Source organism: Schistocerca nitens, chromosome 8 (assembly GCF_023898315.1).
Source record: "Schistocerca nitens isolate TAMUIC-IGC-003100 chromosome 8, iqSchNite1.1, whole genome shotgun sequence".
NCBI lineage: Eukaryota > Metazoa > Arthropoda > Insecta > Orthoptera > Acrididae > Schistocerca > Schistocerca nitens.
The window spans coordinates 127,847,707-127,864,965 of NC_064621.1; the positions used below are offsets into that span (position 1 = coordinate 127,847,707).

General features: G+C 45.0%; 1 protein-coding gene across 1 annotated transcript in view; it reads right to left on the reverse strand.

The window, feature by feature from the left end:
* Positions 1 to 17,259, reverse strand: part of LOC126199444 (semaphorin-2A-like) — a 468,120-nt gene that overhangs the window by 180,240 nt on the left and 270,621 nt on the right. The window contains exon 3 of the mRNA XM_049936362.1: positions 8,491 to 8,542. Coding sequence (XP_049792319.1) covers positions 8,491 to 8,542 — 52 coding nt within the window. The remainder of the gene's footprint in view (positions 1 to 8,490; positions 8,543 to 17,259) is intronic.

Consider the following 17,259-nt stretch of genomic DNA (forward strand, 5'->3'; position numbering starts at 1 on the left):
AAGAGGCAATCAATGGAGTGGCATCATGCAAATTCACCCAAAAAAATAATAATTCAAAACCACACCTTCTGCTGGAAAAGTTATGGCTACGGTGTTTTTCAAATTCCGAAGGACTCTTGCTTGTGAACATCACGCGACATGCAACCACCATAAATTCTGATGCATATGTGACGACACTGAAGAAACTTCAAGCTCGACTGAGTCTTGTTCGACCACAACGGCAAAAGCAGGATGTTTTGCTGTTGCACGACAATGCACGACCACATGTCAGTCAAAAAACTATGGAAGCGATCACAAAACTCGGGTGGACAACACTGAAATACCCGTTTACAGTCCTGACCTGGCTCCATGTGACTATCATCTCTTTGGGAAACGGAAAGACTCTCTTCGTGGAACAAGGTTTGAAGATGATGACTCCTTTGTGCACGCTGCCAAACAACGGTTCAACAGGTTGGTCCAGAATTTTACCGTGCGGATAAACAGCGCCGCTTCCAAGATGGCGTAACGCAGTTGAGAGGGATGGAAATTGTGTAGAGAAATGAAAATATTGTTCCTAAAGGATGTATCTACACACCGTAAAACTTTCAAACATGTAGAACAAAAGATGGATTAAAAAAAAAACAGGGTGCATTTGTTTTGGTGTGACCCTCGTACATTTCCTCTATTAATTAGTTGAGTCTACGTTAAAACAATGTCGAAGCCTTCAATATGCAAAAAACATATTCCTACCACTTTCATCGACCTACATGTTGCTAGTGACCTCACTGAGGAAGAGGGATTTTGAAAATCGAGTAATAATTTACTTCTGGCTTCACATTAGTTAGCTAACTTCGACTTGGCACAATACTGTCACTAATAACATACCGACCCTTTTGATAGTCTGTTCTGTAAACTTGGGTTTAATCGGAAATGAGTAACAGTGATCGTAGTCACAAAATCAAATGGTTCAAATGACTCTGAACACTATGGGACTTAACTTCTGAGTTCATCAGTCCCCTAGAACTTAGAACTACTTGAACCTAACTAACCTGAGGACATCACACACACCCATACCCGAGGCAGGATTCGAACCTGCGACCGTAGCGGTCACGCGGTTCCAGACTGTAGCGCCTAGAATCGGTCGGCCACTCCGGCCGGCAGTCACAAAAGAACTGAATTCCCAGAAATTACGTTGACTGTCGTCGATTGCTGAATTTGAGAATTTACTTAGAGGCCACAACAGGATTAACCGTTCATATAAAGCTTATTAAAGACTATTAAAGTTGGAGCAGCTTGATCTGTCAGTTGTTCCATTCAGCCTAGTGGGTGTATACAGAGGACCGCCAACTACCAGTTTGAACTCGCGGATCGCTTCTGCAGGTTGGAGTCATTCGTCCTGCTTCTAATGTACACTGGTGTGCAAAACTTAAGGACGAAATTAACTGTCGCATGATGTGTCACTGTGAAGTAACTTAACAGGATGAAAGTTGGATCCTACATAGAACGAACTGCTACATTAAATTGCAGTACAGTACCGTATGGAAGGCAACTGGACTTTACAAAAGGCGGGACATGGCTCTTAATAGGGTTTATAGTCATCAAGGACGGCAGTGCATACTCAGAAACGTGCTCCCATGCGGGCTAGAAGTATGGTAAGGAGATTTTATGGTAGGACATTCAATTCCTCCAACAGCGCGATTGACAACTCGTAGATGGTCATCGGTCACATCCCGGAATAGCCTCTCTTTTTTGGAGCTCTATCACCTACGCAATTGAATGTGGTCGCGCAATATCATCCATAAAAATAAAGCCAAGGCCGAAAGCACGCCTCAAAAGACGCCACAAGAGCGCAGGGTCACAAAAACCTTGACACCCGGTACGTGTATTGTTTTCAAAGATTTTGGAGGTCAGTACGCCCATGCGACATTAAGTCTCCCGATACCACAGCACCTGGGCCACCAAAACGATCACGATCGACAGTGTTCCTGTGTGGATTATTCGTTCCCATCTATTGCCATATGAGGGTACGTAATGCGCCCAACAACACTGTCACACTTTATCCTTTGGGTGGTCCAGGTGTTATGGCGTGGGGAGACATAACGTTGCACGATCGTACTGATCTACAAACACGATACACCCAGTGGTCAACATAACTGTGACCTGTACTCCTTCCCCATGTGGGTCCTTTCAAGGTTTTATTTGGCCCAAACTTAATTTTTATCATTTACTGCCTCAGTACCGAACAGCGTAGGTAGAGGATTTCTTGAAACGATGGGATATTCGGTGAAAGGACTGTCCTTCCCGTTATCCTGACTTAAATGCCTCGAACACAGGCACGGGATGCAGTGGGTAGACAAACTGCAGCACGTCCACGTACACCCACGACCATCAGTCGCGCTGGTGGAACAATGGAACGCCTTCCCACAACAACACCTCACCAACTTTGTGGCCACTATGAAAGTACGTTTCAGAGCATGCATTACCCTCCATGGTGATAAAACACCAAGAAGCATATCCCACTATTTCTAATGCCCAAGGAACCACCATTAATCACGCTGATTTCAGTGAAATTATTGTCTTTGCATAAAAGTATCATTTCTGTTCGCCTCATTCCGCATTTTTCAGTTACTATTTTTCAGTTAGCTACCTTTTTTATATGTAGTGTTGTGTGTAGAAGTTTGCTTAGTTTGTTTTTTAATTTCCTATTATTTAACTACCTTTCTTTATAAGCAGATCACCAGATGATGGCTTCTTTAGGAGTTGAAAACAGTCATGGTACTATTTTTGTCTTTCGTGGCTGTAAAGTACACTGCTTGAAAACGAGAGGAAGCAGCCAGAGGACGTGGTCTGCCATCAATGTAACTTTTGCTGTTTGCGTTTAGCGTTTTTACCAGGCTAGGTAGGATATATGAGCGGCTTGAGAAGCCTCAGATACTGAGAGATCACTGTGGAAGCTGAGTGGATAATGAGAAGTGCCTGCAATTTTTATTATCTTTGCCTCAGCGGGTTCTGTACCTTAACACACGGGTGGAATGGATCTCTTTGGCAGCCAGAGTTAATGCTATGTGTACATGACACCCTTGCTTCTTGCCAACCAAGTATGTTACAATGTGGCGTTGGCGATCATACTGCAGAGACTTATTTAAGGGATGCTGTCTTCTATGTCCGTACATATGGTATAAGGTAACAAGTAGGGTATCACACATTTTGCATTTGCTGCGATCGCTAACATTTGCGCGACGTACTTAACGCACATTATCCATTTCGCGAGTTGTTACGTGGAGGAGAAATTCATGGTTAGCGAAACCTTGTCTACGTAAATATTTCACTTCACAATTATTATGCAGGCGTTCAGAAGCAGTTACAACAGTCTTCACCTTTCTAAATGCACGTAATGTAGAGACGATGCCTTTTCCTGTTGTGTCTAGACAAGACAGCCTAGACACAATGAGAGGAAGCCGAAAGGCACGCGCTTAAACTCACGCAGGCTGGCGTGAGGTCTGAAACAGGATACGTAATGAATGCTATAAAGAAAAGTACGTAGCTTCTGGAATACTTAACTTTAATCCACATTTGTAGAACATCGCTCTTGATGATACATTAATAGAATCCCAATATCAATTGAATACGGCCCCTTGCTAGGTCGTAGCAAATGTAGCTGAAGGCTATGCTAACTATCGTCTCGGCAAATGAGAGCGTATTTGTCAGTGAACCATTGCTATGAACGTCGGCTGTACAACTGGGGCGAGTGCTAGTACGTCTCTCTAGACCTGCCGTGTGGTGGCGCTCGGTCTGTTATCACTGACAGTGGCGACACGCGGGTCCGGCGTATACTAATGGACCGCGGCCGATTTAAAGGCTACCACCTAGCAAGTGTGGTGTCTGGCGGTGACACCACATTTCCAAATTGTTTAACGCATCAGTACGGTTTTTCTGTTTCATACTTTTGTCTATGTGACTGCTAGCGACAGTGTCTAAAAGAGGCATGGAGTTTTAATTCGAATGTAACAGAAAATATTTAACTTCGTGTGTTCTGAGCTATAACACAAATTTCGGTAGAAACAGGTTTTTGATTTTGTCAACCCACAACTTTTGTGCTTTCGCTTGATGATTGAAAGCTTGCTGAGCATGATACTTCCGAACAGACATTGCACAGTCACGTGTTCAATACCTTAAATTTTTATGAACCCACTGAACTCCGTGTCACATATTTAATAGGCATTTGCTTCCAGATTAGTACACAGAAGAGCGATTTTTTCAGGTCAAATTCCAGCAAAGTGATGTTTTACACAGGTACTACGTAAAACAGAGCACATCTTCCATTCCACATATGATATTACAAGTTCAGTTCTTTGATATCCTCAGGCAGCAATGCTCATTTACTTATTTCTGTATACTTCCGAAGTTGTATCCACAAATGCACGTGAACTTAACACACGACAGCTAACCTCACATAATCTTGATCGTTGAAGGGTAAGCTGCTGGTAGCGTGTTTTGCAGATAGTTATCCTCATGCTCAAATTACTGATTATTAAAGGCAGAGGAGAGACTGTAAATTACTGTTTCCAGATCAGCGCAATAAGGTTTACAAAATTAGACAAACAGTAAGTTGTGTAGTATTAGTTTCAGTTAATTTCAGGAAGAAATTTCTGAGAATGTACGCATAGCATTGTGTGATACTGAAACATGCATTGTGGGTATAAAATGGCAGTGCATTGCCGGAGCTGTCAATTGTACTCAGATGATTCATATGAAACAATTTTCCACGTGATTGTGGACGCACGACTAGAATTAACAGACTTTGAACGTGGATTGGTAGTTTGTGGTAGAAGCATGTGACATTCCATCTTAGCCAATCGTTAGATAATTCTGTGTTCTGAGATCCACAATACCACGAGTGTGCCAAGAGTACCAAATTTCAGGTATTACCTCTCACCACGGACAACGCAGCGGCCGACGGCCTTCACTTAACGACCAAAAGCAGCGGCCTTTGCGCAGAGAAGTCAGTACTAAAAGAAATCAACACTGTGCGAAATAAGAGCAGAAATCAAAGTGGACCATACGAAGAACGTCTCCACTATGATAGTGGGGCGAAATTTGCCGTTAATGGGCTATGGCAGGCGACGACCGACGTGAGTGCCTTTGCTAACAGCACGCCATCTCCTGCAGCGCCTCTCCTGGGCTCGTGTCAGTATTGGTTGGACCCTAAACCACTGGAAAACCTTGACGTGGTGAGATGAGCTCCGATTTCAGTTGGAAAGGGCTGATGGTAGGGATCAAGTGCGGAGCGGGCCGCACGAAGCTATGGAACCAAGTTGTCAACAAGGCACTCTGAAAGCTGGCGGCGGCTCCGTAATGGTGGTGGCTGTGTTTACGTGATATGGACTTCATCCTCTGGTCCAGCTGAACAGATCATGGACTTGGACAACATTTGCAGCTATTCATGGACTTCATGTTCTCAAGCACCAATGCAAATATTTATGGATGACAATGCTCCACGTCTCCAGGACACAATGGTTAGCGAGTGATTTGAAAGACATTCTGACTAGTTGGAGCGAATGGCTTGACCACCCAGTTCGACGGCATGAATTTCGTCGACTATTTATGGCATGTAATCAACAGATCTGTTCGTGCACAAACTCCTGTACCGGCAACAATTTTGCAATGAGGGACAGCTATAGCGGCTGCATGGCTCAGTATTTCTGCAGGGGATTTCCAACAACTTGTGGGGTCCACCGCCGGTCGAGCTGATGCGCTACGCCGGGTAGCAGGAAATCTGACACAATACCAGGAGGCACCTCATGGATTTTGTCACCTCAGCTTATATCTGTGCACTCCGATTTGTAGAACTGTATTTAAGTGGGCCACCTGGTTCACCATGCAGTAAAGCAGACTTGAAACTTTTCAGAAAAATCTGTTTGAATTCACACTATACCGATGGCCAAGGCAATCGGAGCTTCACAACCACACTCAATATCCGCTAATCGACAGCATCTCCATGCAATAAACGTACTGGGTAAAAGATACAGTTGGCGTTCTCTAGCACCAGTTTCTTTACAGTAGATCTAGCGACCTGAAATTTCTGATTCTTTCTAAAACTTACGTGTATCTAGAATAATCCAGCTTTAAATAAGGCAAATACACTACTGGCCATTAAAATTGCTACACCACGAAGAAGACGTGCTACAGACGCGAAATTTAACCGACAGGAATAAGATGCTGTGATATGCAAATGATTAGCTCTTCAGAGCATTCACACAAGGTTCGCGCCGGTGGCGACACCTACAACGTGCTGACATGAGGAAAGTTTCCACCCGATTTCTCATACACAAACAGCAGTTGACCGGCGTTGCCTGGTGAAACGTTGTTCTGATGCCTCGTGTAAGAAGGAGAAATGCGTACCATCACGTTTCCGACTTTGGTAAGGGTCGGATTGTAGCCTATCGCGATCGCGGTTTATCGTATCGCGACATTGTTGCTCGCATTGGTCGAGATCCAATGATTGTTAGCAGAATATGGAATCGGTGGGTTCAGGAGGGTAATACGGAACGCCGTGCTGGCCTCGTATCACTAGCAGCCGAGATGAAAGGCATCTTATCAGCATGGCTGTAACGGATCGTGCAGCCACGTCTCGATCCCTGAGTCAACAGATGGGGACGTTTGCAAGACAACAACCATCTGCACTAACAGTTCGACGAAGTTTGCAGGAGGATGGACTATCAGCTCGGAGACCATGGCTGCGGTTACCATTGATGCTGCATCATAGGGAGGAGCGCCTGCCGCGGTGGTCTAGCGGTTCTAGGCGCTCAGTCCGGATCCGCGCGACCGCTACGGTCGCAGGTTCGAATCCTGCCTCGGGCATGGATGTGTGTGATGTCCTTAGGTTAGTTCGGTTTAAGTAGTTCTAAGTTCTAGGGGACTAATGACCACAGATGTTGTCCCATAGTGCTCAGAGCCATTTTGTACTCAACGACGAACCTGGGTGCACGAATGGAAAACGTCATTTTTTCGGATGAATCGAGGTTCCGTTTACAGCATCATGATGGTCGCATCCGTGTTTGGCGACATCGCGGTGTACGCACGTTGGAAGCGTGTATTCGTCATCGCCATACTGGAGTATCACCTGGCGCGATGGTATGGGGTGCCATTGGTTACACGTCTCGATCACCTCTTGTTAGCATAGACGGTACTTCGAACAGTGGACGTTACATTTCAGATGTGTTAAAACCCGTGGCTCTACCCTTCATTCGATCTCTGTGAAACCCTACATTTCAGCAGTATAATGCGCGACTGCATGTTGCAGGTCCTGTACGGGCCTTTCTGGATACAGAAAATGTTTGACTGCTGCCTTGGCCAGTACGTTCTCCAGATCTCTGACCAATGGAAAACGTCTGGTGAATAGTGGCCGAGCAACTGGCTCGTCACAATACGCCAGTCACTATTCTTGATGAACTGTGGTATCATGTTGAAGCTACATGTGCAGCTTTACCTGTACACACCATTCAAGCTCTGTTTATCTCAATGCCCAGGCGTATCAAGGCCGTTATTACGGCTAGAGGTGGTTGTTCTGGGTACTGATTTCTCAGGATGTATGCACCCAAATTGTGTGAAAATGTAATCACATGTCTGTTCTAGTATAATATATTTGTCCAATGAATACCCGTTTACCGTCTGCATTTGTTCTTGGTGTAGCAATTTTAATGGCCAGTAGTGTAGTTGGAGCGAATGGCTTGACCATCCAGTTCGTCCAACATTAATGTCATCGAATATTTATGGGATGTACTCAACAGATCTGTTCGTGCACAAAATCCTGTACCGGCAACACTTTTTCAATGTGGGACAGCTATAGCGGCAGCATGGCTCAGTGTTTCTGCAGGGGTTTCCAACGACTTGTGGAGTCCACGGCACGTCGGGCTGTAGCACTAAGCCGGGTAGCAGGAAATGTGACACAATATCAGGAGGTACCTCATGACTTTTGCCACCTCAGCTTGAATCTGTGCCTTCCAAATTGTAGAACTGTATTTAAGTGGGTCACATGTTTCACCACGCAATAAAGCAGACTTGAAAGTTTTCAGAAAAATCTGCTTCAAGTCACACTATACCGATGGCCAAGGCAGTCGGAGTTTACGACAATGTCATAAGAAGGTAACATTCCAAATGTTAGGCAGCGATTTTTCTCAACCACACTCAATATCCGCTAAACCACAGCATCTCCATGGAGTCACCGTACTGGGAAAAATCTACAGTTGGCATTCTCTAGCAGCAGTTTCTTTTCCTAAAGATCTAGCGACCTTAATTTTCAGTTTCTTTCTAAAATTTACGTGTATCTAAAACAATCCGCATTTAAACAAGAGAAATATGTTTTGCCTTCTCTCTGTTGACAGGACTAATAGGAATACACAAAAATTGACAGGACTAATAGGAATACACAAAAATTGACAGGACTAATAGGAATACACAAAAAGCTAATAGCATACACTCATAGTAAATGCAAAACAATACAATACTTACCTCACAGTGCGACTGGCTGATGTTCCTCAGGCTCAGCTTGAAAATACGATCCCTGAAAAATAGAAAAAAAATGTGTTTATTACAAAGTAGGTAAGCAGCTGATAGGTGATGCTTGGTGTCAGCTGAACGGAAGAAATTAATATTTTCTTCTTTGTTCATAATGAACAACTCAGCGTATGATGTACCATACAATACTTTTGTACTATTTTCTTTTAGCATCTGTTCCTCCAATTCGTTTCTTAATGCAAACTATAGAGATGATCATTCATGGGAAAGTGTACTGTGCGCATCATGTAAAAGCACATTTTCCAAGGTCTCAATTACGTAAATGCGATTTTTTAATATTCCATACAGTCTTAACATGTGTGAACACAGGATATCAATATTTCAGTAATAGGCTGTCATCGCAGTACACTGAAGCGACGAAGACTGTTATAGACATGCGTACTTAAATACAGAGATACGTAAACATGTGGAATATTGCGCTGTGGTCAGCAATGGCTATAATCAACAAAACGTGTCTGGCGCAGTTAATACATCGGTTACTGCTGCTGTAATGGCAGGTTGTCAAGGTTTAAGTGAGTCTGTATGTGGTGTTGTAGTCGGCGCACGAGCGATTGTATACAGCATCTACGAGGTAGCGATGAAGTGGGATTTTCCCGTACGACCATTTCACGAGTGTACAGTGAACATCAGGAATCCGGTGAAACATCGAATCTCCGATTTCGCCGCAGCCGGAAAAAGATCCTGCAAGAACGGGACCAACAAGAGAATCGTTCAACGTGAATGAAGTGCAACCATTCCGCAATTGCTGCAGACTTCAGTGTTGGGCCATGGACAAGTATCAGCGTGCGAACCATTCAACGAAACATCATCGATATGGGCTTTCGGAGCCGAAGGCCCAGTCGTCTACCCTTGATGAGTGCACGACACAAAGCTTTGCGCTTCCCCTGGGCCCGTCAACACCGACATTGGACGGTTGACGACTGGAAACATGTTGCTTATCCGACCTAGTCTCGTTTCAAATTGTATCGAGTGCAAGGACGTGTATGGGCATGGAGACAACCTCATAAATCCATGGACCCTGCCACGCGGGGTGGCCGCGCGGTCTGTGGCGTCTTGTCACTGTCCGTGCGTCTCATTCCGTCGGAGCTTCGAATCCTCCCTCGGGCATGGATGTGTGTGTCGTCCCTAGCGTAAGTTAGTATAAGTTAGGTTAAATAGTGTGTGAGCTCAGGGACCAATCACCTCAGCAGTTTGGTCCCATAAGACCTTACCACAAATTCCCAAAGTGCAATGGACCCTGTATGTCAGCAGGGGAATATTGAAACTGATGGAGGCTCTATATTAGTGTGGGGCATGTGAAGGTGGAGTGATATGGGACCACTGATACGTCTAGACACGACTCTGACAGGTCAGACGTACGTAAGCATCCTGTCTGATTACCTATATCCTTTCGTGTCCATTGTGCATTCCGACAGACTAGAAGTCTTTCCAGCAGGACAATCCGACTTTCCACAAGTCGAGAAATGCTACAGAGTGGCGCCAGGAACACTCTTCTTAGTTTAAATGCTTCCTCTGGCCAGCAGACTTGCCAGACATGAACATTATTGAACATACCTGCGATGCTTTGCAACATGCTGTTCAGAAGAGATCTCCGTCCCCTCGGACTGTTAAGGATTCATGGTGTCAGCTCTCCAGCCCTACTTCAGACATTAGTTGATTCCATGCCACGTAGTGTTGCGGCACTTGTGCGTGCTCCCGGGGGTCCTACACAATATTAGGCAGGTGTACCAGTTCCTTTAACTCTTCGGCGTGCACTGTCTATAGCGTTGTCTCCGTTGAAGTTTGAGGATCTCTGAAACTCTGTAAATTCGTGAAAAATAGCGTCGTCCTTCACTGAATATTTGGTGTCACATCTCCCGTTCCGATGAGAATAAGAAACCTGTAAAGCGAGCTACAGGGTCTCACTACAGGGAATCACTGTCTGTGCAGTAATGCGTCTCATTTAGAATGGCTGACTATTGTCATCCGTGAGGGCCTAAACACGGTGGAGTCAAATACACCTTTCCAAGACCACATGACAATAACACTGTGATAGATGATAATCTAAAACTGTAGTTTGACCCCTTCTCTGAATACCCGCCTTTGTCGAGACCATTCGATAAAGAGAAGAAGGATTCACGGTATGAACACGTCACCGCAATCGACACAGAAACGCCTGAAGATCTCAGATACACACAAGAACGTCTCAGCATACTGTCTGTATGACTATCGCAAAATATTCGTTTTACATCATTACTTTTTCGTCGCGTCAATAACGTTTGTGCTGATAAATGTATCTGAATTCTAATGCCGTCTTGTGCTGCTGTAGAAACTAGGTAGTTAAAACAAATTTCGTGTGATGTATACTTAGAAATGAACGAGAAAAATGAAGAGTAGACTGTTTAAAGCATAAATTTTTGACTGTGCACTGTTTTGAAACTTCCTGGTGGATTAGAACTGTTTGCTGGGGAACCCAGAACATTGAATACTGCGGGTGAATGCTTTACCGGCTGAGCTATCCAGATCCGATTCACCACCTGTTTTCACAGCATTAAATTCTCAGCATCCCTCCCTTACGTCCCAAACATGACAGAAGTTCTGCTGCATACGTCACTGGAGTGATAAATCTGGAAGAAATAACATTGCGGAATGACAGAGCGCATTCAGCTGCAAAGATTTGTTATGTAAACATTCCTGTAGAGCAGTTCCCACTCTTTCTTAGACTATTACGCCTGAGTGCGTTATAACATTAGCTAATACCCCCACCATCCCCACCCCCCCCACCCCTTCTGCCGTCTGTTGCCCACCCCGTCATATTATCACCAAATTCAGCACCTAAATGAACTGTAGAATGAGACACATTTCTTGGAACAATTTTATTTTTTAAATTATGGAAGATGAATGATATTTAGTTTTTATGTATATGTGTGTGTTTGTGTTAGAATGAACGACGAAGGAATTCGTGGGGCGGCACAAGTGCTACCAACAACTCCTCCTGAGATAAGAAAGCTAACACTGAGGGTAGATACTTGTTACAAAAACTTCCTCTGCTTTACTCCTCTTCATTGCAGCACTTGCTTGACCTGCCTGAATATTGCATTTAAAGTCAACCCAGTTGAAATATGTGTACTGTACTTACAGTTCGTACATCGTTTGATTGCTTCACTCCATGCTCCTGAACTGTCAGAAATTGGAAGATTGTGGGCTATTATTGCTTTGTGTCCGACAACAGCCACTAATGGTAATAATAATAATAATAATAATACAGTTTTGAATATGGATGTTATTCGGCAACCAATACTAGTTTCAACATAGGATTAAATAACAAATCTGTATGCAGCACTGTAGTAGCCCTTACGAAGTTGCTGCTGCGTCGTGCTGTCAATTAATTCATTTATCTGTTTCGGAGCGAGTAATAAAGCAATTTCTAGGCTATTCCAGTTACTATCTACAGCCTAGATATTTAGCGTTTGTTAGGTATGTGTTTGATTTTATCATCAGCAAAATGCGGTACAAAGCACAACATATGAGTGTAGTAGTGGGTCGACTATGTGAAGAACCTGTAACCTCTACAGCGTTAGTGCTACAAATTGAGAAAAAGTAATTATTGATGACTTATATAATTACTATTAGAGTCTTAAAAGTTATGATAATAGTAATGATCTTCCGAAAACAATTTAGTTTCGTGACTGAAACAGAGTCGAATAGTTTAAATTTTACCCATCAGGAAACTTCATTTTACCTGTCAGCGGTAATTACCCCAGGTTGGGAACCACTGTGGCTATGGCATATCTCCTCAACATCTAAGTAGTGAAACTTGTTCTAGGCTGCTGCAACAGATGAGTGAGAAATACTGACAACAATCAAATTAAAAATTGCATGCAAATTTTTTTCAGTTGTTTGGACCGCCTCGGTTATCCCACTACTTACGACTAACTCCTGCGTCTAGGGCAACAGTTCCTTCAACATAATTTATGTGCTGCGTAAGTTGTCGCCAGCACACCGGTCGGCAAAGATGCAGCGCGAAGATTGATGGTAGCTGCTGGATCAAGCGCGCCAGCCAGGAAAGGGGCCAAAGATACTCTCGCAAGCAGCACATAAAATGGTTCAAATGGCTCTGAGCACTATGGGACTTAACATCTTAGGTCATCAGTCCCCTAGAACTACTTAAACCTAACTAACCTAAGGACATCACACATATCCAGGCCCGAGGCAGGATTCGGACCTGCGACCGTAGCAGTCCCGCAGTTCCGGACTGCAGCGCCTGGAACAACACGGCCACCGAGGCCGGCAGCAGCACATCGCCAACGCCCTCTCGACCGCAAGTATTTACACTACTGGCCATTAAAATTGCTACACCACGGAGAAGACGTGCTACAGACGCGAAATTTAATCGCCAGAAAGAAGATACTGTGATATGCAAATGATTAGCTTTTCATAGCATTCACACAACGTTGGCGCCGGTGGCGAAACCTACAACGTGCTGACATGAGGAAACTTTCCAACCGATTTCTCATACACAAACAGCAGTTGACCGGCGTTGCCTGGTGAAACGTTGTTGTGATGCCTCGTGTAAGGAGGAGAAATGCGTTCCATGACGTTTCCGACTTTGATAAAGGTCGGATTGTAGCCTATCGCGATTGCGCATTTTCAATCACGACATTGCTGCTCGCGTTGGTCGAGATCCAATGACTGTTTGCAGAATATGGAATCGGTGGGTTCAGGAGGGTAAAACGGAACGCCGTGCTGGATCCCAACGGTCTCGTATCACTAGCAGTCGAGATGACAGGCGTCTTATCCGCATGGCTGTAACGGATCGTGCAGCCACGTCTCGATCCCTGAGTCAACAAGTGGGTCGTCTGCAAGACGATAATCATCTGCACGAACAGTTCGACGATGTTTGCAGCAGCATCGACTATAAGCTCGGGGACCATGGCTTCGGCTACCCTTGACGCTGCATCACAGACAGGAGCGCCTGCGCCAGCGACATCGCAGTGAGCGCACATTGGAAGCGTGTATTCGTCATCGCCATACTGGCGTATCACCCGGCGTGATGGTATGGGGTGCCATTAGTTACATGTCTCGGTCCCCTCTGGTTCACATTGACGGCATTTTGGACAGTGGACGTTACATTTCAGACGTGTTACCACCCGTGGCTCTACCCTTCATTCGATTCCTGCGAAACCCTATATTTCAGCAGCATAATGCACTACCGCATGTTGCAGGTCCTGTACGGGCCTTTCTGGAGACAGAAAATGTTCGATTGCTGCCCTGGCCAGCACATTCTCCAGATCTCTCAGCAATTGAAAACGTCTGGTGAATGGTGGCCGAGCAACTGGTTCGTCACAATACGCCAGTCACTACTCTTGATGAACTGCGGTATCGTGTTGAAGCTGCAAGGGGAGCTGTACCTGTACACTTCATTCAAACTCTGTTTGACTCATTGCCCAGGCGTATCAAGGCCGTTAAAAAGGCCAGAGGTGGTTGTTCTGGGTACTGATTTCTCAGGATCTATGCACCCAAACTGCGCGAAAATGTAATCACATGTCAGTTCTAGTATATTTGTCCAATGAATACCCGTTCATCATCTGCATTTCTTCTCGATGTAGCAATTTTAATGGCCAGTAGTGTCAATCTCCGCCGCTGACCGGAGTGCCTCACTCACTAGCTCAGTCATCGATTCACTTTAGTTTGGCGTCTGTCAGTATACGCACGGAGCATTATAGTTATCACAGGCTACAACAGAACATAACATCCACAATTGTGTAATAGCAAGATTACCCACATTCTCTGCAAGAGGAATGTTACGGATGAGCTTGTACCACAACACATGACTTTATTAAAGTAGTATCTATCTATTCATATAAATAAACAACCGTGTTAACCCACGTGTGCATTTGACTTGTAGAAAGAGGATATCGGTCACCAAACAACATCCTCTTCCTTGGTCCTACGGTACAAGACTCAACAGCGGCGACGAGGACACCACAGTGGCGACGACGATAATTCAGTGGCGTTCGAAGTTAATCAACTTGGCTGACAATTTTGCTTGCTTATCTTGTGTTTTAGCTTGCAAGGGTGATCGTATTCAAATGTGTCTGTTGTGTCCTTGCATGTATTGCAGGAGGGGAGCCGCAGAACTAATTACATTTCTCTTTCCACAGACTTCGCTTGCTTTTTGCTATTACATTGGCTCAAATGGCTCCGAGCACTACGGGGCTTAGCATCTGAGGTCATCAGTACCCTAGAACTTAGAACTACTTAAACCTAACTAACCTTAGGATATCACACACATCCATACCGGAGGCAGGATTCGAACCTGCGACCATAGCGGTCGCGCGGTTCCAGACTGAAGCGCCTAGAGCCGCTCGGCCACAGATGCCGGCTGCTATTACGTGTTTGTGTAAACAGTGACTGCCGCGCACACTCCACCCCCCTGCCCAGCCAGCCGCAGACGGCCAACGTGATGGATCTAACACAAGCTTTTCAGTTTCAGAACCAACAAATCGCTACCCTACTGACGACAGTACAACTACTGGCTGCACAAGCTTCGTCGGCCGCACAACCGACCAACCAACCTGCCCAACAAGTGCCGCCGACCAGCATACCACCGTTCCGGAAATTTAGCGGCACAGATGAGGAATGGCTCGAATACCTGACTCAGTTCCAACCACATTGTCAAGTTCATTGTGTTCAAGGTATTGTAAAGTTAAAATACTTCCTTTCGATTGCAGGGTCCCCAATGTTCAGGTCGATTCAAGAACTATTCCCAACTGCGTCTCTCGAGGAACTCAGCTATGACCAAATAATACCTGCGTTAACTCAGTATTATGACGAGGAAATTCAAGTACCCGCAGCTAGATATCAGTTCTTTTGCTTGAGAAAAAGCCGGAAGAGACGTACCGCCAGTGGTATACATAATTAACGGGCGCCGGCCGGAGTGGCCAAGCGGTTCTAGGCGCTACTGTCTGGAGCCGCGCGACCGCTACGGTCGCAGGTTCGAATTCTGCCTCGGGAATGGATGTGTGTGATGTCCTTAGGTTAGTTAGGTTTAAGTAGTTCTAAGTTCTAGGGGACTGATGACCTCAGAAGTTAAGTCCCATAGTGCTCAGAGCCATTTGAACCATTTGAAATAACGGGCATGGCTAGGAAGCGTAAATTTAAGTGCAGCTGGGGCAACTTTTACAATGATCTCATGATACGGGATACAATAATGTTCCAGATAGTAGTATAAGGGAACGGATCTTAAAGTACCCTGATCAATCACTTCCCCAAGTATTGCAAATCTTAGAGCAATATGATTCGGGAGCCATAGCGGGCGATAAGTTTGACCTGGCTCAGATTTGTCGGGTCGAGTCGCCACTTGTTGGCGACCGCCCCAGGCAGCCACAGCAATGAGCTCGTACACAGCTTCTCGGACAGTCACGTAGGTAGGTAAACAGGCCTGATAATTTAGTGAAGTCTTGCCCTAGATGTTTTGCTTGCCATAAAAGCCAGGATTGCTCATCACGTAACGCAACGTGTTATGCATGTGGAAAAATGGCCGTGTCCAAGCAGTTTCTTTGCAACGGAACAAAAAACGCCAATTTTGCCCGCCTCCAAATAAAAAGGACCATGCACATGAAGTGAACGATGTGTTTTCAAAACCTACGACAGCTTCTGACAAGAGTAAGACTGAGGTTGTGCCTCCTTCTCGCCCTAGTGCTTTGCGACGACCTTCTAACAAACTATTTGTCTCTTTTCGAACTTCTGGCCGTCAAGTGAACTTTCAGTTAGCCATAGGTGTCTCAGTAACGTAATCGTGCCACGTACGATCAGTTAATCTCACACGCCTTTCGAAATCTTGCAAGCACCTCACTGCTTGCAATGGACAGGAAATTCCAGTGCCTGGACAATATGGTTTGGGTACAACTTACAAATCTTGCTTTTGATTTGTTTGGACTTAGCATCCATGACAATGTACTTTCTGTGGCAGCTTTCGCACCGAAAGACCGAAAGACATTTTTGCTAGATTGCTTAAAAAAATTAATGAACTACAGGGTTATTACAAATGATTGAAGCGATTTCACAGCTCTACAATAACTTTATTATTTGAGATATTTTCACAATGCTTTGCACACACATACAAAAACTCAAAAAGTTTTTTAGGCATTCACAAATGTTCGATATGTGCCCCTTTAGTGATTCGGCAGACATCAAGCCGATAATCAAGTTCCTCCCACACTCGGCGCAGCATGTCCCCATCAATGAGTTCTAAAGCATCGTTGATGCGAGCTCGCAGTTCTGGCACGTTTCTTGGTAGAGGAGGTTTAAACACTGAATCTTTCACATAACCCGACAGAAAGAAATTGCATGGGGTTAAGTCGGGAGAGCGTGGAGGCCATGACATGAATTGCTGATCACGATCTCCACCACGACCGATCCATCGGTTTTCCAATCTCCTGTTTAAGAAATGCCGAACATCATGATGGAAGTGCGGTGGAGCACCATCCTGTTGAAAGATGAAGTCGGCGCTGTCGGTCTCCAGTTGTGGCATGAGCCAATTTTCCACCATGTCCAGATACAGGAGTCCTGTAACGCTTTTTTCGCAGAAGAAAAAGGGGCCGTAAACTTTAAACCGTGAGATTGCACAAAACACGTTAACTTTTGGTGAATTGCGAATTTCCTGCACGAATGCGTGAGGATTCTCTACCGCCCAGATTCGCACATACTGTCTGTTCACTT